Source organism: Stegostoma tigrinum, chromosome 20, assembly GCF_030684315.1.
Source record: "Stegostoma tigrinum isolate sSteTig4 chromosome 20, sSteTig4.hap1, whole genome shotgun sequence".
NCBI classification, from domain to species: domain Eukaryota; kingdom Metazoa; phylum Chordata; class Chondrichthyes; order Orectolobiformes; family Stegostomatidae; genus Stegostoma; species Stegostoma tigrinum.
The window spans coordinates 30,832,093-30,856,546 of NC_081373.1; the positions used below are offsets into that span (position 1 = coordinate 30,832,093).

Here is a 24,454-nt window from a genome sequence, read left to right on the forward strand (position 1 = left end):
AGTGGAGGTAGGTTCTTTCCTTAGTCTTTTTCTCTTGGGATATGGGCATCACTGATTGCTCGGCACTTATTGCCAGTCTGTAGTTGCCTGTGAGAAATTCTTGAACTGCTGCAGTCCGTGTGTTGTAGGTAGATCCACAGTGCTCTTAGGCAGGGAATTTCATGATTTTGACCCAGCAACAGTGAAGCAGTGGAAATACATCACCAGGTTAGAATGGTGAGTGGCTTGAAGGGGAACTTGCAGGTCATGGTGTTCCGATGTGTTGGGAGCCCTTGTCCTTCCAGAGGAGTGGTTGCGGCTTTGGATGATGCTGTCCAAAGATCTTTGGTGAATTTCTGCAGTGCATCTTGCAAATAGAACACACTGATAATGTGAGTGTCAGTGGTGGAGGGTGTGGATGCTTGTATACATGATGCTAATCAAATGGGCTGCTTTGTCCTAAATAGTGTCAAGCTGAACCCATCCAGGCAAATGGAAAGTAGTCTATTACACTGCGAACTTGTGCATAGTAGATGGTAGACAGGCTTTGGGGAATCTGGAGGTGAATTACTTGCCACAGTATTCCTGGTCTCTGATCTCCTCTTGTAATCACTGTTTGTGATGAGTCCATTTGAGTTTGTGGTCAATGGTAGTCCCAAAGATGTTGACACCATTGAATGTCAGTGAGTGGTAGTTAGATTATCTTTTGTTGGAGATGGTCATTGCCTGGCATTTGTGTGGCCACCTGTCAGCCCAAGTCAGGATATTGTCCAAATTTTGTCACATTGAACATAGACTGCCTCAGTATCTAAGGAGTCATCAGTGGGGCTGAACATTGCACAATCATCAGCGAAATCCCCACTTCTGACCTTATGATGGAGGGGAGGTCAGTGATGAAGCAGGTGAAGATGATTGGGCCTTTACATTACCTTGAGGAACTCCAGCAGCGATGTCATGGAGTTGAGGTGACTGAGCTCCAGCAATCACAACCATCTTCCTATGTGTCAGGTATGACTCCAGCCGGTGGAGATGCCCATTGATTCCAGTTTTGCTAGAGCTGCTTGATGCAGTCAAATGTAGCCTTGTTGTGTTGGGCTGTCACTCACCTCACCTCTGAAATTCAGCTCTTCTGTCTAGATTTGAACCAATGTTGTAATGAGTCCAGGAGCGGAGTGGCCTTGGCAGAACCCAAACTGGCTTCACTGAGTGGGTTGCTGCTGAGCAGGTGCTGCCTCATTTCTCTGTCGATGACACCTTCTATCAATGTTTGAGTATAGTCTGATGGGGTGGTTATGTACTGGACAAACCTGGGTAATTTTCCACATTGTTGGATAGATTCCAATGTTGTAACTGTACCGGAAGAGCTTGGCTAGGGGAGCAGCAATTCTGGAGTATAACTCTGCGGTACCATTGCCAAAATGTTGTCAAGGTCCATAGAATTTGCAGTGTCCAGTGATTCCAAATGTTTCTTTGTATCATGTAGAGTGAATCGAATTGGCTGAAGACTGGCATCTGTATTGCCAGGGCCCACTGGAAGAGGCCAAGATGGATCATCAACTCGGCACTGCTAGCTGAAGGTTGTTGTAAATGCTTCAGCTTTATCTTTTACACTGATATGCTGGGTTCTTGTATCATTGAGGATGGGAATATTTGTGGAGCTGCCTTCTCCACTGAGTTGATAAATTGTCCATCACCATTGATATGTGGCAGGACCTCCAAACTTAGATCTGATCAACTGAAACACTCTGGTATTAGACTATTATTTATATTCAAGTACCGTATAACGGAACAGGAAAAATGTAGGAGAATGGCACAGTCATAATGCTAATGTATGAAGTTGATAAAGACATGATGAGTCAGATGGTAATCTCCTACACCATAACACTTCTACAGTTCTGTGATAACAAAGTGTGAAGCTGAATGAACACAGCAGGCCAAGCAGCATTTCAGGAGCACAAAAGCTGACGTTTCGGGCCTAGACCCTTCATCAGATTCTGTGATGTTCACTTGAATCCTTTACACTGCTCTTCATTGTCTGAAGTGCTCTGGTTCAGAGGTTTAATCTGAATTTATGTTTGTGAATTCTGTTGTATCAAATGAACTCAAAGTACAATTAATAGCATTCCTAATATATATCAATTCTCTGGCGTAGTCTGAAATCTCTAAACTTGTTAGTAACTGAGAATGTAACATTTGCAGTTTAATTCGAAAGCATGAAGAGTATTCTTCGTGTACAACTGGTCATTTTTTCTTTTTTAAAGCAGCCAGAAAAGAGTTAGCATTTTAATACTCTTAAGGCCTGTAAGATTAGACAACATCAGTGGCTAATTGTGAATTAACACAGTCATAGAATCCTTACATTGTTAGAAAGCTTAAGTCTGTTGGGAGACTGAACAGAAATAACTTGGTTTCTAAATACTTACGTAAGACATGGGATAATTCAATCTGTTGGACAATACTCATTTTTAAATTTGTACTTAAATAGCTTAATTAAAATGTTAGAACTTGCTGTTTGATAGGTTTGAAAGGTTTTAAAAAAAATTTTGAAGGAATTTTACCAGTTAATTTATTTCATCTCCCTTTCATTTTCTTGGTGTTAATTAACTTTTGGGTATCATGTTTTCTTTCACCTCACCACTGATCATTTGCTTTGATGCTGGACACTTGGTGCACAAGAATAGCCTTAAAATGACTTAACCATCTTGAAGAACGGAGAAAGGATATTATCAGTGAATAAACTCTTTGCTGTCTTTTATCTCTGTGGCGCAAAGGCATGCTTATCTGGAAAATGCCTGAAATTGCGGGAGTACCTTCTGTTCGAACACTAAGTGCGTAACATTAATAACTCAGACTTGAGCATAATGTGTAATGAGGTGTTGAGAACATGTTTTAACTGGTGGGATTCTCTAGCTAGGGGGCATTCATTTAAAACTGAGATGTGAAGAAATTTCTTCTGAGAAGATGTCAATGTCTGGAATTCTCCACCCTAGAAAGTTGTGACAGCTGGATCACAAAGTATTTAAATAGGAGATCACTCTTGTACTTCAAAAATCTGAGTGTATCGAGGAGTTGCAACTAATGAAATGAGACCTGGAGACAATCAGTGATCTACCTTGTAGAATGGTGAGGCTTGCTTGAGGGTACTAATGTCCTAATCCTCCTCCTTCCTTATGTTCCCTGGTGAGACTGCACCTGGAATATGTAGTTCTGGTTCCTTGACTAAGAAAGAATAGGTTTGCAGAGGGAATGCAGTGGAATTTCACCAGACTAATTCCTGGGATGATGGGATTGTTCTGAGGAGAAATTATGGAGACTGGGCCTGTATTCTCTGAAAGAAAATCTAATTACTTCACTCATTTTACAAAATTCTTAATTGCATAGATAAATTTAGTTACAAAAAGGATGCCCCTGGCTGAGGGATCACAGACTAAGGATGGGTAATAAATGCTGGCCTATCCAGTGACACATACATCCCAGGAATGAATTTTTTAAAGAACAGTCTTGGTATAAAAGTCAAACCATTTAGCACTGGTGTGAAAAAACGTCTTCACTGAGAGAATGTCTATGATTTGGAGCTCATTAGGTTCAAGAAAACATTTGACAGATTTCTGATTCATGATGATATCACGAGTTTGTAGTTATAGCATAGGGATATGGCACTGAGGTGATCAGCAATTATCTCAAATGGCGGAGTAGGCTCATGGAGCTAAATAGCCTACTTCTCTAATATTGCTATTTTCTGACCTAAATGTAGTTTTTTTTTTACAGTTGCCACATCCAATAGCAAAGACATAACTTGTTTTGACAAGCAGATGTTATAAATTGCTTTTTGTAGGTTCAGGGAACTTTTACAAGGGTGATGGCTGAAATGTGGATCAGTATTAAACTAATTTTCTGTGGCTAAAGGCTATTAGGTGGCTAATTTACAAAGGAATTTTCTTCCATTCTTTATATTACTTAGCTCTGTTATTTAGCCCTGTGCTCCAGTTCTAATTTATGGACATTGCAATCATGATTGCTTTGTGCATCTTGAGATTTGTGAAAATAGATTGCCGATAAAATAATGTATTTTCACCCTTTTTTTGGGCAGTACTGCTGCTTCAGATATTTCTCCTTCTATTCATTGGCAATGTAATTTATGCTGAATGATAAACAGTTAAACTAGGGGAGTGTGGAAATTGCAGAATTTACTCGTGGGTGTTATGAAGGAATTGTTTCATTAAAAGTGTAAACAACTATGTTGCACAAAAGAGTGAGGTCCTTACAAGATTGTTTAAAATGGCGAATAATTGACTGATTAGATTTTAAAAGCAGTAATCTTAGATTGTAATGTGAACCATAAGAGCAGGTGTAATTCATAGGCAAAATGGCTCACAGAATTGTGCAAAATGTTAATTCTGAAATATTGGCAGACAGCACAGTAACTGTCTTCCTGAGTGACCTGTAATACGCCACCACACCTTGTCAGAAAAACAGGGAGCTCACTTAAAACTTAGGAAGTGCAAATCTGGGTCGGATACAGAAACCAGGAATCTTAGAGCAGAACCCTCTCCCCATCCCCCTTCTCTGATGAAGGGTCTAGGCCCGAAATGTCAGCTTTTGTGCTCCTGAGATGCTGCTTGGCCTGCTCTGTTCATCCAGCTACACACTTTGTTATCTTATAGCAGGAATTTTTCCAATCATTTTGAGTTACTACAATTGTTTAGCAAGACCACTTTTTTAAATTAAGAAGCTAATCAATCTTTGAACTTAATCCTAGATGGCTAGAATTGTAAAGTAGAGATGTTGTGGTAAGCCTGTATTGAACCTTGAGTTGGACCATAGTTAAATATGTTTCATGTCATTCTAGTCACCATATAAAAGTTTATAGGGTCACTGGAGAGGGTGTAGGGAAGATTTACAAGGGTGATAGCTGAAATGTGTGGATTTAGATATTAGATATTATAGCTATAGAGATTTTGCAGCCTGGAAAGAGGCTGCTTGGCTTATAAAGTCCATTCCAGTGATCAAACATCCATCAATTCTAATCCTATTTTCAGTTTGAAGGCTTGACGAGTTTGTGTTGATTAAGCCAATGGAACTCCATCAATGTTTTGATAGCGTATTTAGAGCATGTTTCTGAGAGTAATAAAGATGTGCAGCATGGAAACAGACCCTTCAGTCCAACTCATCCATGCTGACAAGATGTACCAAATTAATGTAGTCTCATTTGCCAACATTTGGCCCATTTCCCTCTCAACCCTTCCCAGTCATGTTGCCATCCAGATGCCTTTTAAATGTTGTAATTATACCAGCATCCACCACTTCCTCTGGCAGCTCAATCCATGCCTGCACCACCCTCAGCATGAAAAAGTCGTCCCTTAGATCCCTTTTATATCTATCCTGTTATCCCCACACCCCCCCCCGCTTCCCCCGCGCACCCCCCCCCCCCCCCCCCCCCCCCACACACACCTTAACCTCTGCCCAGTAGTTTTGGACTCCCCTACCCTGGGGGGAAAAAAAGGACCTCGGTTATTCATCCTATCCATTTCCCTCATGATTTTATAAACTGAAATGAGGTGACCCCTCAGCCTCTCCCTATAGCTCAAACCCTCCAACCCTGGCAAAATCCTTGTAGATCTCTTGTGAACCTTTTGAAGCTTAACAACATGCTTTGTATTAGCAGGGAGACCAGAATTGATTGCAGATTCCAAGAGTGGCCTAACCAATGTCCTGTGCAGCTGCAACATGACATCCCAACCCCACACTCAATGCGCTGACCAAAAAAGGCAAGTGCTTCAAACACTGCCTTCACTACTCAGTCTACCTGTGACTACCCTTTCAAGGAGCTATGAACTTGTACCCCAAAGTCTCTTGGTTCAGCAACGCTCCCAGGACCCTACCATTAAGTATTCAAATCATTTATATAAATGACAAAAAGTAGTGGACCCCGCACTGATCCTTGTGGCACACTACTGGTCATAGCCCTCCTTTCTGGAAAACAACTTTGGTGGCACCATCCTTTGTGTCTTAGTTTCAAGTCAATTTCATATCTAAATGGCTAGCTCTCTCTGGATTCCATGTGACCCAACCTTGTTAACCAGTCGATGACACAGATCCTTGTTGAGCAACTTGCCGAAATCCATTTGGACAATGCCCAAATGCTCTGACTTCATCAGTTGTCTTTGTCGCTTCAAAAAACTAAACAAATCAGTGAGACATGCCTTCCTGTGCACAAAGCCATGTTGACCATTCCCAATCAGCTCTTGCCTTTCCAAATACACACACATCCTGACACTCAGAATCTCCTCCAACAACTTGTCCACCACTGATGTCAGGCTCACCAGTCCATAGCTCCCTGGCTTTTCTTTGCTATCTTTCTTTACCACATTAGCCATCCCTCCAGTCTTTCGGCACCTCCCTCATGGCTACCGATGATACGAATAGCTCAGCAATGGGCCCAGCAATAACTTGCCTAGCATCCCACAAAGTCCGGCATATATCTGATAAGGTCCTGGGGCTTTACCCTCCTTTTATACATTTTAAGATGTCCAGCACCACACCCTGTAATATGGAAACTGTTTAAGATATCACTCTTTTTATTTCTCCAAGTCCTGTAGCTTCCAAATCCTTCTCCATAGTCAATACTGATGCAAAATATTTGTTTAGTATTTCCAAACCCCCATTCCTGCAGTTCCACCTGTAGATAGCCTTTATGACCTTTGAGGGATCCTGCTCTCTCCTTAGTCAATCTTTTGTTCAACAACGGTCAGGATTTATCTTAAACCTTGTTTTGCTATGGATTTGGCAGGAGAGATTATTCAAACTGCTTTCCAGTCTGTTATATGGTTTTATTTTTCTCAGAAGTCTGATATAAATGGGTTAAAGGAGAGGGTGGGGCAAGCATGGAACAAATTTTAAAAGATGGAATGTAGAACAGAAAATCTCAAAATGGACTATACCATGAGTAAAACTTTGTAATTTGTACAAAACAACTTTTTGTCAAAGTAGAACTAAATAATTATCTCTCTCAGATGGTAGGAACTGCCGATGCTGGAGAATCTGAGATAACAAGGTGTAGAGCTGGATGAACACAGCAGGTCAAGCAGGAAAGCAGACGTTTCAGGACTGGACCCAAGAAGGGTCCAGACCCGAAACATCAGCTTTCCTGATTCTCTGCTGCTTGGCCTGCTGTGTTCATCCAGCCCTGTACCTTGTTATCTTTCGTTATCTCTCTGGTGTTTGTTAAATCTGGAATAATGTAAAGCTGGCCATATGTTGTCGTTTTTAAACTAATTCCTAGTTTTTTTAACATGGCTGTATACAGCTCATTTGTTGCAAGGTATTTGTCAGCATAGCAACTGATGATGCAGTGTTGTTTTGCATAGAATGCACTTTGATAGTTCAAAGTAAATTTGGAATTAACTATAAAATAAGTGTTAATTTTTGTAATCTTTTAAAACTAGCATGGGAACTGTTCTGAATGTGAATGAGCGGTTCATTAATTAGGCAAACAATACAGTCTTAAAAAGAGTATAGGTGAATAATGCTTTCACAGCAATCTTTGGTGAAATGAGTCTTCATTTTCTACAGACTCACTTGAAACAAAACCGATCAATGAAGCCAAACCAAGTTGATTTTCACGAACAAACGTTCAAAAATTGAAAATGACAGTTCTCCAATTGTGCTCTGTGCTTAGCAATTATCTGTAATACTGGATTTGATAAAAGTATATAGAATGTTAAGAAATTGCACGTGTGTATCTCTATCTGAAGTGTGGCAATTATTGTTTATACTCCTAGAGATTCTAAGTCTGTGTGCAGATAGGTTAAAAATATTAGTTTGCCGTCCTAGGATTTAGTTTTCAAATATTTATTTCTGTTTTCATTACAGAAATCCATAACCATGAGCCTGGTTACCAACTCTTTAGGTAAGCAATTTTAATCGTTTGACTACTTATTTTAATTACTCTGATCATAGATTACCTGTGAGTAGTTATGGTTTCAAATGCCAGAGTTACTTCACATTCTAATAGTTAAATCCCTACTTGTCTTTCAGCTTTCTTAGTAAATTAGAGTTTGGTAGTTAGTGATGGGCAATAAATGCTGACCAAGCCAATGATGCCCACATACCTTCAATGACTTTTAAAAAGAGACTGCCTTGGGAAAAGGGGCACAAAGGTAAGTTTCATGTGCCAAGATGAAGACATTTTTCATTTCCCATTCTCTACTGATGCCAGTTAATTCTTGCTGGAGCCAGTTCCATTGGTGTTTATTTTTCAATGTTTCTTGTTAAAAATATGACAGTACATCAATTACAGGAATTTGAGGTAGTAGGCCAAGGCATTATAGCATCTCTCCACATGCACACCAGCAGAAATTGGAAGTACAGCCTACTGTCTGTGCTGACACAGTGATAGCACCTCCACCCATGAGTGAGTTTGTTTGTTCAACCCCTGGCACCCAACTTCAACACACATTCAAGTATGATGTTTCAGTGCAGTACTGAGGATTGACGCACTGTTGCAGCTGCCGTCTTTTGGATAAGATGTTACATTGAATCACGATCTGCCTTTTCAGCTACTTGTTAAAGATCTCATGGAACTATTTGAAGCGGAGCAGGAGAGTTTATTCAGTGTCCTGGCCCATACTTATCCCTCAAGCTCAAGTTACTGCCCAAAGCCTAGCAGATCACCTATTTATTTGTCATATTTCTGTTTTCTGGATGAGGCCTTGTGCATATTGACAGTTTTCCAACAGTGACTGCACTTCTGAAGTATTTGATTGGGTATGAAGCACTTTGGGATGTCCTGAACTGGGACCTTTGTGCAGCAGTGGTGGTGTCCCTACCCTCGAAACAAGAATGCCTGGCTTCAAGCCCCATCTGCTCCAGGGGTGTGTTAATAACGTCTCTGAACACGTTGATTTGAAAATATGTAGTGTTGACAGACGCATAAATTGTGGTGGTGAGGGGGTGATTCAGGGCCAGTGGAGTTGGTTATGTTAATTGTGAAATAGAGAATGTGAGTGATAAATTGGATATGGAGTGTCCTGTCACTGAGCGGTGTCTCAATTGCATGACGGTATGCAGTGGTAGAGCTGGCATTCAGACTTTGCAATTTAACTGTGCTTGTATACTGAGTTTCCGGTAGGAGCTGACCATGGAGATCAGTCCTTTGAGGTTACAGCTTCTCCATTACTTGACATTGGAAGGATAGTCACCAGTTCACTGATAGTCATGAGTAGTTTTGGAGCAAGAGAGCTAGATATCGGCACATGAGTGATAGTTGATGGATAAAGAATTGGGGCTCTGAGAACAAAATATAAAATGTGGCAGAAAAAGAGAAATTGTGAATACTGTAGTGTTTGATTCGAAACAGGTATGTGAGAAGTAATTTACAAGTATCTGTATCCTGTTCACAGCCCATTTTCCTACTTGCATCCTGTAAACTGTCAATTCTAGCTGCCATCCTTCATTTCCATTCATAATCAGTGGCAGATGCTTGTGGCCTCATTCCTTTTTTCTACAAAGTCCTCTGCCATGTTATGTCTTGGCTTCAAAATTTCTTGATTTATCCATTGGCTGTGTCACGTCATTCCTGTTTTTGTATCCATTTAATCTTGGAATCTGAAGTTTACTGGCATATTCTGAAATGTCCAATACAATATACATCAAATGAAATTATTTTGGTCACAGGACGACATTTCAGTGAAGGGGGTTAGATAATAAAACAATAAAGCCCTATTTCTGCAGCTCATACAATGCTGTGCACCCTATATGGCTGCTAACTTAGAAAGGTATGACACATAACCAGTGTGAAAATATTATGGCTTGAAGAGGTGTGTTTTGTTTTTATTTTGAAGAAATGTTTTGAGCCGCAGGCACCAAGCGAATTAAGTAAACAGCTGTGAGGCCTTGGGATTTTTTTAAAAGTTGGAACAATAGAAGCAGCATGAGTGGGTGGACTCAGTTTCCCACAGAACCAGGATTTTAGTTCAGCTGTCAGTATTTATTAGGGTTTTGAAGTTGGTTTTGTAAGATCTCTTTGCTATTGGTCTTGCTCTGTCTGCTGCTAGAATTGCATGTAAGACAATATGTTTTACTGACTTTGCCTTGGCCAAGGGTGTGTTTACGGGAAGTTAGTATATTGGAGTGGTTACTGTTCAGTAGTTAAATTATTTAATATTCTGTTCGGTTCTCTAATAGATTTAGTTATACTAATTCTTTCTTTGTATTTTAACTGTGGTGTAAGAACAAAGTGGGCCTTGCTTAAAGCCTACTGGTGTGATAAATTGAATCAATTCTTAGAACGCCTTACACTTGTTTATAAATAAAAGTTAGGGTCTAAGTTATCTCCTTTATATATTTTGAGGACGTTTGGTCTGGTCCATAACATATTTCATCTTAATCTTTTAAGATACAAGAATACATTTGCATGTCTAGGCAAAATGAATTAATGTTTGAATTAGTTTAGGTGTATGTCTGATTCTTGCACCTTCATAGACTTCATGTTGACTTTTAAGTAACTTGATGTTAATTTCAGTCTAAGCAGAGAAATTGGGACAGCATCCTGCCCATGTGAAGTCATTGTCTAGGACAGTGTTTTCCAAATTTTTTTCCTATTATAACTTCATTTGGTGCTTGGAAAATTGCACTGCCCCCATACTTGGGGTTTTGGGGGAGGGTTGGCGGGGCCAAGAGACCTGCAAAGGAGGGTGGGTCACTGGAAAGAGTGGGGCAGGTGAGCTACAGAGATTTTAAGCAAAAAACACTTGCCTTTTGTAGGTTACAGTTTTCAGACTCAAATCCCAGTGTACTGAGATGGTAGGAACTGCCGATGCTAGAGAATCGGAGATAACAAGGTGTAGAGCTGGATGAATACAGCAGGCTAAGCAGTATCAGAGAAATAGGAATGCTGACGTTTCGAGTCTGGACCTTTCTTCAGAAATGGGGGATAGAAAGGGGGCTCTGAAATAAATAGAGAGCGAGGGGAAGGTGGATGGAACTTGAATAAAGGAGCAGATAGGTGGAATGGAGACAGATAGGCCAAGGAGGCAGGAATGGAGCCAGTAAAGGTGAGTGTGGATGGGGGTTGGTCAGTCCAGGGAAGACAGACAGGTCAAGAAGGCAAGGATAAGGCTGGTAAGTAGGAGGTTGGGGTGGGGGTTGAGGTGGGAGGAGTGGATAAGTGGTATGGTTAGTTTGAGATTTTAGACAATAAGGCGACAGGTGACAATCTGCAGAGCAAACTTGGGAAGTTGTATTTTCATTATAAAGCAATATTTATTAAAGCAAGGAAGCAACTTTGTAGTTTTACTATGGTTCATGTTTTCAGGTTCAGCTTGGGATGCAGTGTCAAAACTTTGTCTAGTCTTCTGCTTTTGACTGAACAATGGGTTTCCCTAATTTCTGTTTCAGACCTGGAGCAAGCGCTTTGGTTAGTGAAAGTTGGTGCTTATAAACACTTCATAAGCCATAATCAATAATATAATAGTATTGATTGGCTTAGGTAAAATATACTTATTTCTAATTGGTTCAAGGAGTGCTTGATCAATCTGTGATTGGTTCCTGAGAGTTTTTACTCCGAGCTTCCTTTAATTCAGCCACTTATTAAGAAATCTCACAGACATTCAAGTACTGATACACTGATTTAAACTTTATTGCATGTAGCAATCAAAATATGACCATTCCAGTAAGCAGGTTAAGCCTCACAAGTCAACTTGTCTATTAGCTGATAAACAGTGGAATTCAGCTATGATTCCAATGGTGTCTGTCTCTGAATGTGCCCAGGGTTCGATCCTTGTGCAGTATTGTTCTTAGTTCTGTCAAGGGAGCGTTTTGAATTTGCTTTCAATACAGTTTTTCATCCTTTAGGTCCATGATGTGATATTAGTTGTGATTCTTTTGGTTTCTTACATCCAAAATATTGATTACCATTTTTGGAGTTTTTAGGTGTGCAGTTTGCTTCCTTATCAGATGTAACCCCTCTGTCCTTGGTACATTTGGCCTCAACAGCCTATTTGAAGACACATCCTGTCAAATAAGGCCATAAATTTTTCAGCAGGACAGTCATTTATCCTTGTGGCGTAAGGCATCCAGTTATCCAACAGGAGGTCCTCCGCCTCCGCCGCATCTGCTCCCACGACAAGACATTCCACTCCCGCACATCCCAGATGTCCAAGTTCTTTAAGGACCGCAACTTTCCCCCCACGGTGATCGAGAACGCCCTTGACCGCGTCTCCCGCATTTCCCGCGACACATCCCTCACACCCCGCCCCCGCCACAACCGCCCCAAGAGGATCCCCCTCGTTCTCACACACCACCCTACCAACCTCTGGATACAACGCATTATCCTCCGACACTTCCGCCATTTACAATCCGACCCCACCACCCAAGACATTTTTCCATCCCCTCCCCTGTCTGCTTTCCGGAGAGACCGCTCTCTCCGTGACTCCCTTGTTCGCTCCACACTACCCTCCAACCCCACCACACCCGGCACCTTCCCCTGCAACCGCAGGAAATGCTACACTTGTCCCCACACCTCCTCCCTCACCCCCATCCCAGGCCCCAAGATGACATTCCACATCAAGCAGAGGTTCACCTGCACATCTGCCAATGTGGTATACTGCATCCACTGTACCCGGTGCGGCTACCTCTACATTGGGGAAACCAAGCGGAGGCTTGGGGACCGCTTTGCAGAACACCTCCGCTCAGTTCGCAAAAAACAACTGCACCTCCCAGTCGCAAACCATTTCCACTCCCCCTCCCATTCTCTTGATGACATGTCCATCATGGGCCTCCTGCACTGCCACAATGATGCCACCCGAAGGTTGCAGGAACAGCAACTCATATTCCGCCTGGGAACCCTGCAGCCATATGGTATCAATGTGGACTTCACCAGTTTCAAAATCTCCCCTTCCCCAACTGCATCCCAAAACCAGCCCAGTTCGTCCCCTCCCCCCACTGCACCACACAACCAGCCCAGCTCTTTCCCCCCACCCACTGCATCCCAAAACCAGTCCAACCTGTCTCTGTCTCTGCCTCCCTAACCGGTTCTTCCTCTCACCCATCCCTTCCTCCCACCCCAAGCCGCACCCCCCGCTACCTACTAACCTCATCCCACCTCCTTGACCTGTCCGTCTTCCCTGGACTGACCTATCCCCTCCCCACCTCCCCACCTACACTCTCTCCACCTATCTTCTTTACTCTCCATCTTCGGTCCGCCTCCCCCTCTCTCCCTATTTATTCCAGTTCCCTCCCCCCATCTCCCTCTCTGATGAAGGGTCTAGGCCCGAAACGTCAGCTTTTGTGCTCCTGAGATGCTGCTTGGCCTGCTGTGTTCGTCCAGCCTCACATTTTATTATCCAACAGGTGTCAGACAGTTTTGTTAATGTAGCCTTGAATCTTCTTATCCCAGGCATGGCTAATTGCTATCAATCTGCTTTGTGACAGCTTGTCTTTGTCGCTTAATAGTTTATTTCAGACACCGTTATTGCTGATCTGTGCTTGTAACAGTTTATCTTTGATTCCTTCAATCCACAAACAGTTATTAACGTATTGAAGTTTTATAACGTCACAGCATGATGGACATCGAATTCACCTTGTAGTATCTCCTGATTTGATTACTTAGGATTTCACTTATACATTGAATCCTTTCAGTGTGAAAGCAGGCCATTTGGCCCATCAAGACAAAACTGACCCTCCAAAGACCCACCCGTATTCCCTATCCCTGTAACCCTGCATTTCCCATGGCTAACCCACCTAGCCTGCTCATCCCTGGACACTGTGCAATTTAGCATTGCCAATCCACCTAACCCCCACATCTTTGGACCGTGGGAGTAAATGAGAGTGCCTTTTGGAAACCCATGCAGATCTGGTGGGGTTGACGGAAACGTGCAAACTCCGCACAGACCATAATCCAAGGCTTGCATTGAATCCCTGTTCCTGATTCTGTGGGGCAGCAGTGCTAATTACTGAGCCACCGTGCTGCCTTTCATCATATATTTTTGGTGGTATGGACTTGAAAGGCTGAAGGGACCGTTTTGTACTATATGATTTTATGATATGGTATTTGATTCTTGCCATTATATCTTCCTTAATTCTCCATTTGTCTGGCTTATGCCCAACTACTACCACCACCATCACCCCCATTTTAAAACTTTACCTTAGATAACCTAAGTTAACAACATTATTTTGGAACGATCCATTGATTGACCAATCCTCTTAATTCTGATTTGTTTTGATATTTTTCTAAGGTAGGAAGGTATTTTATGATATTTTCCATGCTCACTTGTTTTGAATAGAAGTTTGAATGCTGCTGTGTACTTAAGTTTAATATTCTCATCTCAATGGCAGGCTGGGGTTATTTTCCTTGGAATGTCAGATGATGAGGGGTGAACTTGTAGAAAATTGAGGACCCTGGATAGAGTGAATAATGAAGGCAATTTTCCTATGGCAAGGGAGCCCAAAAGTAAAGGGCATAGATTTAAGATGAGATGGAAAAGATTTAAAAGGGAGCTATGAGACAAAGTTTTCATGCAGCAGGTGGTGTGTGTATGCAGTGATCTGCCGGAGGAGGTGGAGGCTGGTACAGTTAGAGCATTTAAAAGGCATCTGGGTAAATGAATAGGAAGAGTTTAGAGGGATATGGGCCAAATGCTGGCAGATGGGACTTCATTGATTTTAGTGTCTGGGCAGCATGGACACATTTGAACAAAGAGTCTGTTGTACATCTCTAATTGGTTGTATGTCTCTAATTAGTTAGTCCATCATTAAATTTTAAACAAAAAAATTGTCAGTTGCAAATATTATGCTGATATATAGTGCAAAGGACACTGGCTGCAAATAGTGCAGCATTGCCAGTGAAACCAGAGAAGGCTGTGGGGCCACAGTAGGAGAATGGAGTTGAGAAACACATCAGCTAGGATCGAATGGCAAAGGAAACTCGATGGACAGAATGGCCTAATTTTGCTCCAGTATCTTATAATCTTACAGAAACTATTTATCTCCTGTAATGCAGCTCCAGTGTTGTCTCTCAAACCTATCATGACTGTAAGATTAAACAATAGCCATAAACGACAACATCACTAAGCTAAGATTTTAATGTGTGGTTATTTCAGTCAGTTTCCTGTGTGATTTTCTTGAATGTCAATAATTGAAAATATGGTCCTCACCATTGATATTCCTGTCACTGTGTGAACAGATGGTCAAATCTGTGATTTGCATATAAATTTAGAGTTGCCTGATGGCATACACATTTTAATCTTAAGACAATGAAATGCAACTGTATTTTCATACTTCTTGAAATTTCCTGGTCCAGTAAATTCAAAATGTGCACTCCCTTCTACAGCTACACTCTGTGTCTGCTGTGCTGTGTTTCTGATGGTGTACCTTTTTGGATATTTTAATCCCTCTCATTGTTTCTTGTAGTCATGCAGTTCAAGATTTTTAACTTGAAAAATTTATGTCTCAATTCCCTAATGCATGAAATGAAATCAGTAGGGGTGTTGCAAAGTAATATGTAAATCAGTAAATGGCATGAATGAATGAGATTTTAAAAACTCTTAATAAACTGCACAAAATAATTGGAACACAAATACATTCTTAAACAATGCCTTTACAATGGATTCCTGTAAGCTTGACAAATGGTAAATGCAAATTATCTATTTGTAGTTGGTTGTCCATCATGAGCACAGTTGGTATTAATAGTACTAGACCTTCGTCTTTGGTCTTTGTAAGCACACTGTAGCTCTGACCTGAGTGCAAGTAATTACAAATGTTTTTCTAAAGCCATCTTTCCCTCGTAAACCAATGTTATTTCTTCAAACAACTTAAGCTCTCCCCAGCATTTGTTTGTGTTGTGATGTTAGTATGTGAGATTTTATAATAATGTTATAAGGACCACACTCTCTTAATCTATAATTTGTCACTTACAGCTTTTATGACTATGCAGGAAGAGTTGATGAAGAAAGCCTGGATAGAATCCTGAAAGGGAGGAGGAAAGTAAGTGCTCCTTTTTGCTGGTAATTTTCTAGATTCTTCCTTTTTAAATAAATGATTGGTTGCTACAAAGATCAGGATATGTCATTCAGCCTTGAGATGTTTACCCCATTCAGTTTGATTTTGTTTATTTTGTGATTTTTAGTGTGGCTTAGTTGATAGTGCTCTTGCCTATGAGGTGGAAGGTTCTAGGCTCAAGTACCAGCTCAGGACTTGAGCACAAAAGTCGACACTGGCATTCCAGTGCAATACAAGGAGGATGGTATGCTGTTGGAGATGCTGTCTTTTGGATGAGATGTTAATTAAAGTCCTGTTTTGTTCTGGTGGGTGGACATGGGAAATCCTGTACTATTTTAAATAAGAGCAGCATACTTATTTGATTGTCCTGCCCAATAATTATTCCTTAATCAACAGCAAAATCAATTAACTGATCACGACGACCTTTTAAGTTTGCCTTTTGTGCACAAAGTAAATGCCCACAATGTGCCACATTTCCTATATTACAAATTGATTGCACTTATTTCATTGGCAATGAAGCACTTTGCAACATCTTATTGCTATGAATATCAATGTAGAAATGGAAGTCTTTATCATACATTTGCCAACTGACAATCTATTTGTCATTCTTGAAAGTGCAATCCAGCATCAACCGTTTTTGTTTTGGAAGGTGACCTTCTCTGCACTCGTTTTTGTGGGTGAAAGTCTTCTCATTTCACTACAAAATTACCTAGCATTAACCTTAACATGGTGTAGCTTTGTTCTGGATTTCTGTCCAATGTACATAGCTGGTTTGTGACAACATCATTTGCTCCTTTATTATTTTAAATGCTTCAATTAGATTGCCCTTCAACTGTTTCAACTCAAGGCAATACAAGCCAAGTTTATGCCATCACTTCTCTTAATTTATTTAAGAAGGGTATCTGCTTTGAGGAATCTGTCATATTCTAAATGCTGATGTATCTTTTCTGATGCTCGAAATTTAATGCACTTCCTTAGATTATCTGATTCAAGGGTCTGTATAACTGAAACATATCCTCTTTCTGTGGCTGGTTGGCTCACCGAGCTGGTTCATTGTTTTTCTGCAGGCGTGTCGTTGCCCTGCTGGGTAACATCATCAGTGCAGTCTCCGACGAGGTGCTGTTGTACTTTCAGCCTTGTTTTTAAGCTCGAGTCCATTGAGCTGGATTACTTCACTTCTGGTTCTCCTTTGCGGTGGAGTGTATATGGAGTCTGGCTCTGTGTTTTTGTTTGTTTTCTTCTTGGAGTACCAGGCTTCTAGGAATTCCCATGCCTGTCTCTGCTTTGCTTGCCCCAGTCAAATTGGTGGTTCTCCTTGTCCATATGGATTGAGATGAGTGAGTATTGGTTGTGTCTTTTTCCAGCCAATTGATGTTCATGTGCCCTTGTCGTTAGTTTCCTTCCTGTTTGTAGTGTTTGTCACAGTCGCTGCAGGGCATCTTAGATATGACATTGATCCTGTCCGTAGTGGGTCTTTGGTTTGGGTGAGCAGTTGATGTGGGATTGTGTGCCACTCTGATGCCCAGTGGTTGTAGGAGACTTGTGGTTAGTTCCGATGTGTTCCTGATGTAAGGTAGCATGATGTGTGTGTCGGGGCATGTAGTTTCTTCCTGGTGCTGTTCGTGTAGGCATTGTCTGACCCAGTTTTTTGGATATCCATTAAACAACCAATACTCACTCATCTCTATCCACATGGGTAAGGAGAACCACCAGTTCGTCAGAGACAGGCAAGGGAGTTCCTAGAAGCCTGGTACTCCATGAAGAAAGCCATTATCAAACACTTGGAGCTAGACCCCATATACATTTCACTGCGAAGGAAAACCAGAATTGAGGTAATCCAGCTCAATGGATTCCAGAGTATAAAAAAACAGGCAGGAAAAGACCACGGCACTTCATCGGACGCTGCACTGATAATGGTACCCAGCAGGGTAATGAAACGTCTGTGGAACAAGAATGAACCAGCTGAGTGGGCAAGCCAACCAACCAGAACACCCACAACCCGAGCTACAAATCTACTCCAAAACCTCAGATATCCCGTTGCTCTTCGTATTCCAGCTCCTTTGAGTTAAAGGCCAATATTTCATTAGCTGTATGTTTTTTTTAATGCACCTGTGTTTTTTTTTAAGTTTTCAGTGATTTCTGAGGTAAGGCCATGCAACTTCCTGTTTTCCACATGTCTTAAGATGCAATCTTTTTTCCTCTGCATCAGACTGTAGTATCCTAAAGGCTTTGATTCAATTCAGAAATATAATTGTACACAAAAGATCTAAGCTGATTACAATGGTATGTGCTCTTCACTCATGGTTTGTGTTTTGTTTTTAGTACTTTGGAATAAAAGAACAATAACTTCTGGACTTTTTGGAAGTGTAAATTTCCAAAATTTGTCAAATCTCAAGTAGAAATTCCCTCCCTGCCTTCCCTTGGAAGATTTGAATGTTTGAAGATAAGTATTGCAGTGTAGTAGTGTAAAATGGATTTGTTAACCATGAAAGTCCTCATAAGTTCCTTCTTTTTCAGAATGTTATTGGCTGGTACAGATTTAGAAGGAATACGCAGCAGCAAATGTCCTACAGAGAACACATTATCCATAAGCAGCTGACAAACATCCTCGGAGTGCCTGATCTAGTCTTCCTTCTATTTAGCTTCATCTCCACAGCAAACAACTCAACACATGCATTGGAATATGTGCTCTTTAGGTCTAATCGCCGGTACGCTATTTGAGCTTTCTAAGCCTACTGTATGTTACATTAAGGTTTTAGAAGTCATTGAGCATTTACTCTATAAAAACAAAATAAAATTATTCAGTTTTAATAGTCATTTCTTTTCAAAATTTTCCACTTGGGAAGTTTACACTATGATTCATTATTTGTGCTTTGTATGTAACGTGACCATTTTAATAAGTTTTTTTAGTATATAAATCTGTGATGTGGATTAACTAGAACCATAAGATAGTAAAGTTATGTGTCTGCTCAAGTTTGTGGAAAATTTTGCTTTATGAATTCTATTGTTGAGTCTATTTAATATACCCACATGTAGCTGTTTTATGCAGGACCATTTGAGGTTTTTAAAATATCCTATGTTTTTTCTGAAGGTATGATCAGAGAGTTTCACTCGCTATTCCAAATTTGGGGAACACTAGCCAACAAGAGTATAAGAGTTCCTCAGTGCCAAACACATCGTGGAATTATGACAAGGTGGTAACAGAACATGGGTGAGTATTAAATTACTAGTCTGAAAATATATCAATAAAGGATTATTTTGATGAATGATACAGTGAGCTGAATTTCAAAATCCTGCATTGGAGTTTACCTGTGTCTCAAAATTTGTCTGCAGTAACTTGTAGGAATTATTGCATGTTATTGTGGAATACGTTAAGTATTGTGACGCTGATTTCTTGGACATTTTCTTATGTCAATTTGAACTAATGTGAGAGATGCATCTTAAGAAAATCTCACTGCTCAGTGAAACACATCTATTCTCAAATTTGAAGTAATATTTATGATTTTAATTTAAACTAATGGTTCTTTGCATTGATCGGTTTCTAATTTCTGTTAAGCAGTAGTCTAATGTCAAAAGAAGTTGAGCGTCTGATTTATACAAAAACAAAATGCTGTGGCTACTTGAAATTTAAAACAAAAACTGAAAGCACCAGAAATGTAAGAAGGGATTGATATCCGTGGGGAGAGAAACAGCAAAAAAAGCTTTTGCTTTCGTTAACAACTTATGCTGTTTTGAGCATTTTAGTTTATTACTACCCCATACATTTTTAAAAGGAAGTGGTTCTGCTAATATTTGATATCAGTCGCTATTGATATTTATATGGATGCATAGATTATAAAGAAACAATTTAGTTTCAACTTGTCTGATGATTCATTTATCCATTTTCAGTTGTTGCAAGAAAATGTTGCTTTCCCATGTGTGACAGGATTCCTGTAAACATCAGGGACTGTCAAAATGAGTTTGAAATTGACGTTACTTGATTTGACATGTGACCTAGAGATACGTGAGCTTGTCATGCTACCAGTCATAATTTGATCATCGTCTGTTGTGTATCTGCAAAATTACATTTCCTGCCTTTTTACAGAGTTGAGACATGCTACAATTCAAATCTACAATGAAGTTAAGTAGATGAGTTACATTTCAAAATGAAAGTCCACACATTATCTCTTGCAAACTAAACGTGGTGGCCTGCTCATAGATCAAATTTTGATCAGAAGTTAGGAATAAAATTGTGTTAATCTGGCTTTGTTACATAATAAAAAGTTGAGCTGTAAAACCAGGAATGTTTGAAGTACCATTCTGCCTGAATTGAATATCTCCCAGTCAGCAGGAGGCAGACTAAGACAACAAAATGTGAGGCTGGATGAACACAGCAGGCCAAGCAGCATCTCAGGAGCACAAAAGCTGACGTTTCGGGCCTAGACCCTTCATCAGAGAGGGGGATGGGGTGAGGGTTCTGGAATAAATAGGGAGAGAGGGGGAGGCGGACCGAAGATGGAGAGAAAAGAAGATAGGTGGAGAGAGTATAGGTGGGGAGGTAGGGAGGGGATAGGTCAGTCCAGGGAAGACGGACAGGTCAAGGAGGTGGGATGAGGTTAGTAGGTAGATGGGGGTGCGGCTTGGGGTGGGAGGAAGGGATGGGTGAGAGGAAGAACAGGTTAGGGAGGCGGAAACAGGTTGGACTGGTTTTGGGATGCAGTGGGTGGAGTGGAGGAGCTGGGCTGGTTGTGTGGTGCAGTGGGGGGAGGGGACGAACTGGGCTGGTTTAGGGATGCAGTAGGGGAAGGGGAGATTTTGAAACTGGTGAAGTTCGCATTGATACCATTAGGCTGCAGGGTTCCCAGGCGGAATATGAGTTGCCGTTCCTGCAACCTTCAGGTGGCATCATTGTGGCACTGCAGGAGGCCCATGATGGACATGTCATCTAAAGAATGGGAGGGGGAGTGGAAATGGTTTGCGACTGGGAGGTGCAGTAGTTTGTTGCGAACTGAGTGGAGGTGTTCTGCAAAGCGGTCCCCAAGCCTCCGCTTGGTTTCCCCAATGTAGAGGAAGCCACCCCGGGTACAGTGGATGCAGTATACCACTTTGGCAGATGTGCAGGTGAACCTCTGCTTAATGTGGAATGTCATCTTGGGGCCTGGGATAGGGGTGAGGGGGGAGGTGTGGGGGCAAGTGTAGCATTTCCTGCGGTTGCAGGGGAAGGTGCCGGGTGTGGTTGGGTTGGAGGGCAGTGTGGAGCGAACAAGGGAGTCACGGAGAGAGTGGTCTCTCCGGAAAGCAGACAGGGGTGGGGATGGAAAAATGTCTTGGGTGGTGGGGTCGGATTGTAGATGGCGGAAGTGTCGGAGGATGATGCGTTGTATCTGGAGGTTGGTGGGGTGGTGTGTGAGAACGAGGGTGATCCTCTTGGGGCGGTTGTGGCGGGGGCGGGGTGTGAGAGACATGTTGCGGGAAATACGGGAGACGCGGTCGAGGGCGTTCTCGATCACTGGGGGAAAAGTTGCGGTCCTTGAAGAAGTTGGACATCTGGGACGTGCGGGAGTGGAATGTCTTGTCGTGGGAGCAGATGCGGCGGAGGCGGAGGAATTCGGAATAGGGGATGGAATTTTTGCAGGAGGGTGGGTGGGAGGAGGTGTATTCTAGGTAACTGATTTTTGTGCCCCTTTTGTAAGGAGAAGAGAAAAGAGGCATGATTGCTATGCATTGCCCCTGCTGGTTGTATTGAGAAACACTGTCTTCTTTCCTTGCTTCCATCACCCAACTCCTCCTCACCTCACAAATAGATTGTTGACACCTGGCTGAAGCTCATCTCTGAATAACAAATGAGTTGGACAAAATATTCGTGTGCATGCCACCTATTAAACATGTTTCAACAAGAATAAAGGGGAAAAGACAAAAATGCATGTTAGAAGTTGTAAAGGTAACAGAAAATGAATTATTGAGTTAAAATTGTGCAATGGAAGGGTTGACTGTGAGTATATACAATGCAATGGCTCTTTTGAATCACCCAACTTTTTGTCTAATGGTATTTAAGAAAATTTACATGAATGATTTCTCAGTTGTTACAAAGTCCACTTAAGATAAACTGCTAGTTGTTGATTACAGAACAAAGCCTCAGTGTTCAATTTTGCTATCCAATTCACACAGTAAATATTATCTTTACAAAACTTTATTTGCCTACATCTCAGCCAATTACTTATATAATACTAATTTTAAAAATCGCATTTCCTTTCCAAAGCTTAATACTTGAATTTATTTTCCCATCAGCGTTGAAAACAGACTTTAATTTACAAAATCCTGTGGAATCACATGGTTCTCTTAAACGTGGTGCATTATTACAATTCCTGTCTTGAGTTATTGAAGTGTTTTTTATCTTCTCTGCACAGGGCTGAGTTCTTTGACAAAGATGGGGTGATTAAAGATATCCGGGCCATTTATCAGGTGTACAATGCACTTCAGGAAAAACTGCAAGTAAGTTAGATTGTTGGCAGCTGTGAGGAATAACTATGCATGATCTTGCTTGAGTGATTTAAAGTTAATTCACTCACTATTAATTGTGGGGGTGTACATTTTAGAAACTGTACCCCATTATGGTTTTGTTCTGACCTTGAAAGGGTGCTAATTGTTTAAGGATTATTGTCGTGGATGCATGGCATGATATCCAGTTTTGACATTTTGTTTAAGTCACAATGTTGCACATCTGAGACCTTTTGAGTAACTTGGGTATGATTTAGTCCCTTTCTGCATATGTCTGAAACACAGGGCACACTGCATTTAGAATATCCTGATTCCAGTTTTCCTACTTACCTGCTCCATAGGTTTTATTGGCCTTGTTTGTACTTGTGTATTGCATTCTGGGATAAGAAAACAGTAATTGCCTTCATAATTTTCACCTTCAGGTATCAAACACAGCTACCTCCATCGTGCCCCACCATTACATCTATCTTAAAACCCAAGTCGTCCTCTTCAGATTCCACCTTACCTGACTTTTACCTCCTTTGTAACCCCATTGGCTCCTCTGACTCCACGTAATATATTCTCTTGTTGGTGCCTCCGACAGAGAGTTTTCATCACTGTGCTGTATATTCTGGAACTCCTTTGCTAAATCCACGTTTGATGAGACATCTTTTGAAGAATCTGATCCTCAGCTTTCGATAGCATTTCAGCGCTGTCTACACTCTCCTCCATGATAATGCCTATCTCTGCCCCGATTCAGTCCATCTACAGCTGAAACCCTCATTCATGCTTTCATTAGGCCCAGATTTGACACTTCAAAATGCACTATATCTCTCGCCTTCCATTCTTGATAACTTCATTCAAGTTCATTAAAAATTCTGCAGCCTGTACCTTAACTGATGCTATCTTCGTTCACCCAGCATCTTTATCTCCCAATCCAGAAATGCTTCAAAATTAAAATTCTTGCTTTGTTTTCAAATCCATCTGTTGTCTCCCCTCCCTTTTGTTTATTAAATCCTCGCTAACTCAGAGCTGCTCCTCAATTCTGGTTTCTTTGTGCATCTATGGCATCCTTGACTGTGCCATTGGTGACTGCATTTCCAACTGTCCAAGGTCTGTTGTTAAGAGCTCGCTGTCTCGTTTGAAGATGCTCCTTTCAAGCTTACCTGTTTGCTCAAACTCTATCGTTTATCTGAATGCCTTCTTGAGCTTAATGGAAATTATTGTCTGGTATGCTCCTGTGAAGCACTTTAAGATGCTTTGATATATTAAACATGCTTTATAAATGCAACTTGTTGAACTAAACTTAATGCAGTTTTTTTCTCCTTTTATTTCAACCCTCCTGCAGACTGTATGTGGAGAAGTGGAAAAAAGTGAACGAACAGTTGAAAGTTATCTACTCGAAGTGGACAAACTGAAAAAACAAATAGCACGTCGGAAAAGAGAGATTGCAGATGAAAAGAGTAAGTGTCTGTGATACATCAGAATTTTCTTTAATGTTGAGTGGTTTTCACCAAGAACTGTTCATGAACGTACTTTTTAAAAAAAAGTGCAAGTGAGCAGAAGGCTGGCTCTTTTTTTCATTGTCAGCAGAATTCCACAATGAGTGTGCAAAATGCAATAAAGTAGAGCTAAAAAGAAAGTAAAATGTTTTAAAGCTATAGGGAAAAACAGGTGAAACTGTTTGCAATATAATGACATGATGTAAACAATACTTTTGTGGACAACTTGTTTGCTCATTCACTATGCAGATGGACAGCAAAGTTAATCAGAGTTCTACTGGCCTATACTGTTGTACTCTTCAGTGGAATGCCAATTTGAAAATGGTCCTCAACAAGGTGTTGAAACATCAGTTACACAGAATTGAAATTGAATGTAAAAATCAGTCAGCTCAATTTTTATATTTTTGCCTGAATTTCCAAGAAACAAGATTTGTTTGAACAAAAAAATGCTAAATGCAGTTACACATGGTTACTTACCTGAACAGCATTGCTTTTGAAATCTGAATATGAATGTACGTGCT

General features: G+C 41.0%; 1 protein-coding gene across 1 annotated transcript in view; it reads left to right on the top strand.

Annotated features, from left to right (window-relative positions):
* The window catches only part of abraxas2 (abraxas 2, BRISC complex subunit), a 37,344-nt gene that overhangs the window by 8,111 nt on the left and 4,779 nt on the right, over positions 1 to 24,454 (top strand). Inside the window, exons 3-8 of the mRNA XM_048551399.2 lie at positions 7,852 to 7,888; positions 15,894 to 15,960; positions 18,493 to 18,683; positions 19,067 to 19,186; positions 22,362 to 22,446; positions 23,780 to 23,894. Of these exons, the coding sequence (XP_048407356.1) occupies positions 7,852 to 7,888; positions 15,894 to 15,960; positions 18,493 to 18,683; positions 19,067 to 19,186; positions 22,362 to 22,446; positions 23,780 to 23,894 (615 nt within the window). The remainder of the gene's footprint in view (positions 1 to 7,851; positions 7,889 to 15,893; positions 15,961 to 18,492; positions 18,684 to 19,066; positions 19,187 to 22,361; positions 22,447 to 23,779; positions 23,895 to 24,454) is intronic.